We start from the raw sequence: 2,034 nt of genomic DNA on the forward strand, positions 1-2,034 counted from the left end.
TTTGATTGCTTATTAGTGTCCTTTGATAAAAGAAACTAATAAAGAACTTTTTTTTCTTAAGGAAGGAAGATAGTTCTCACTGCTTTCCTTCACAGGAGGGGACTGATAGGTTACTATGTTTATGGATTTTTAAATCTATAAATAACATTCTCCTCTAATTTCTCTAGCTCACCTTTTCCAAAGGGATGCATGTAGTAACAGCTTAATGCAAATCCAGTGTGAAAAGAGTTCTCAGAATAATGTTTGTCATAACCGAGAAATACTACAGAAAAAGTATGGTGTTCGATTGTGAATATTTTATTTATGAATTACTTAAATCCAAAATATAGACTCACTGATGGATACTTGTATACTTGTTTCCTTTATACCAATCCTCCTTTATTTTCCAAAAGGTGTCTGTGCTCTGTGGAACCACAGAACATAACAGGTGTCTTGAAATTTCTCCTCCTGGGACTCTCAGATGATCCAGAACTGCAGCCTCTAATTTTTGGGCTCTTCCTGTCCATGTACCTGGTCACCATGCTGGGTAATCTGCTCATCATCCTGGCTCTCATCTCTGACTCCCACCTCCACACTCCCATGTACTTCTTCCTCTCCATCCTGTCCATGGCTGATATTGGTTTTACTTCTTCCACCATCCCCAAGATGATTTTGGACATCCAAACTCACAGCGGAGTCATTTCCTATGCTGGCTGCCTGATTCAATTGTCCTTTTTTTATCTCTTTGTATGTCTGGACAGTACACTCCTAACTGTGATGGCCTATGACCGGTTTGTAGCTATTTGTTACCCCCTGCACTACCTGGTCATCATGAACCCCCGACACTGCAGCCTGCTGGTTCTAGGGTCTTTTATGATCAGCATTATGAACTCTCAGCTGCACTGCTTGTTGATGTCACAACTTGCCTTTTGCGCAAATGTGGAAATTCCTCATTTCTTCTGTGACCCTCCTCAACTCCTCAAGCTGGCCTGTAATGATACCTCCACCAGTGAAATATTAATCTATTTTATTGGTGTCATCTTTGGTGGAGTTCCACTCTCAGGGATCATTTTCTCTTACTATAAAATTGTTTCCTCCATTCTGAGAGTCCCATCATCAGGAGGGAAGTATAAAGCCTTCGTCACCTGTGCTTCACACCTGTCAGCTGTCTGCTTATTTTATGGAACAGGCCTTGGGGTGTACCTTAGTTCGACTGTTTCACATTCTCTCAAGAAAGGTGCAGTGGCCTCAGTGGTGTATACGATAGTCACCCCCATGCTGAACCCCTTCATCTACAGTCTGAGGAACAGGGACATCAAGAGAGCCTTGCAGAGGCTCCTCAACAGAACAACATAGTTTCAATACTTCCTCCCTCCTCCCCCCAATTTTTGGTCTATGGATTAGAAATTACTGCAAAACCAAACATCTGGGATAGGTAAACATGCCTCTTTTGGCACACAAGTTTTCTATCTCATGGTTTTCATTTCTTTTGATCAATTATATCTGAAAGTTCTTCTTTGATGGGATTAAGGGACTATTCTGTGATCCTATGTATGTCAAAATCGCTGTACAATTGAGTTTTATTACAACTGAATAGTATGTATTTGTCGCTTGTCACCCAGGCATCCTGTAGAAATTTACATCTCTCTTTTGAATACATGGCTATATATGATTCTCAATCATGTTCACCATCCATGCCTATTTTCCATAAAACTTTGGCTTTGTTCAAATTCAGATTGTGTGAGAGAATTTGTGTCACTGGTCCTCAATCTACGCTTCCTACCTTAATCATCTGATGAGCTTTAAAAATCTTCATGGCTGAGTCCCATCACTAGAGATTACGATTTAATTGGACTAGAGATTGAAAATATCATGAATTCTTTTAACAACACCCCAGGTGGTTCTAATATCCAACCAAGATGAGGACTATTGAATTTTGTCAGTCATTTATTTAAAGATGACTTCTATGTCTTGGGTTCTTTACTATTTATTATTAGGTCCTGAAGATCTAAAGTGATCAGAGCTCATAAAGAAGAAGATACAAAAGAGTTGCCT

At 39.7% G+C, this 2,034-nt stretch overlaps 1 protein-coding gene across 1 annotated transcript; it reads left to right on the forward strand.

Moving 5' to 3' along the window:
* The first annotated feature begins 384 nt into the window (after nucleotides 1-384).
* Nucleotides 385-1,335, forward strand: LOC120618053 (olfactory receptor 18-like). The gene has a single exon (XM_039881915.1). The coding sequence runs from the start codon at nucleotides 505-507 to the stop codon at nucleotides 1,333-1,335; it is 831 nt and encodes a 276-aa protein (XP_039737849.1). The 5' UTR covers nucleotides 385-504.
* Nucleotides 1,336-2,034: the final 699 nt, after the last annotated feature.

This window comes from Pteropus medius, unplaced genomic scaffold (assembly GCF_902729225.1).
Source record: "Pteropus medius unplaced genomic scaffold, Ma_sr-lr_union100, whole genome shotgun sequence".
NCBI lineage: Eukaryota > Metazoa > Chordata > Mammalia > Chiroptera > Pteropodidae > Pteropus > Pteropus medius.

Bases quoted from the DNA above. Each gene is read 5' to 3' on its own strand.
- LOC120618053 (XM_039881915.1), top strand. From the start codon at position 505: ATGTACCTGGTCACCATGCTGGGTAATCTGCTCATCATCCTGGCTCTC.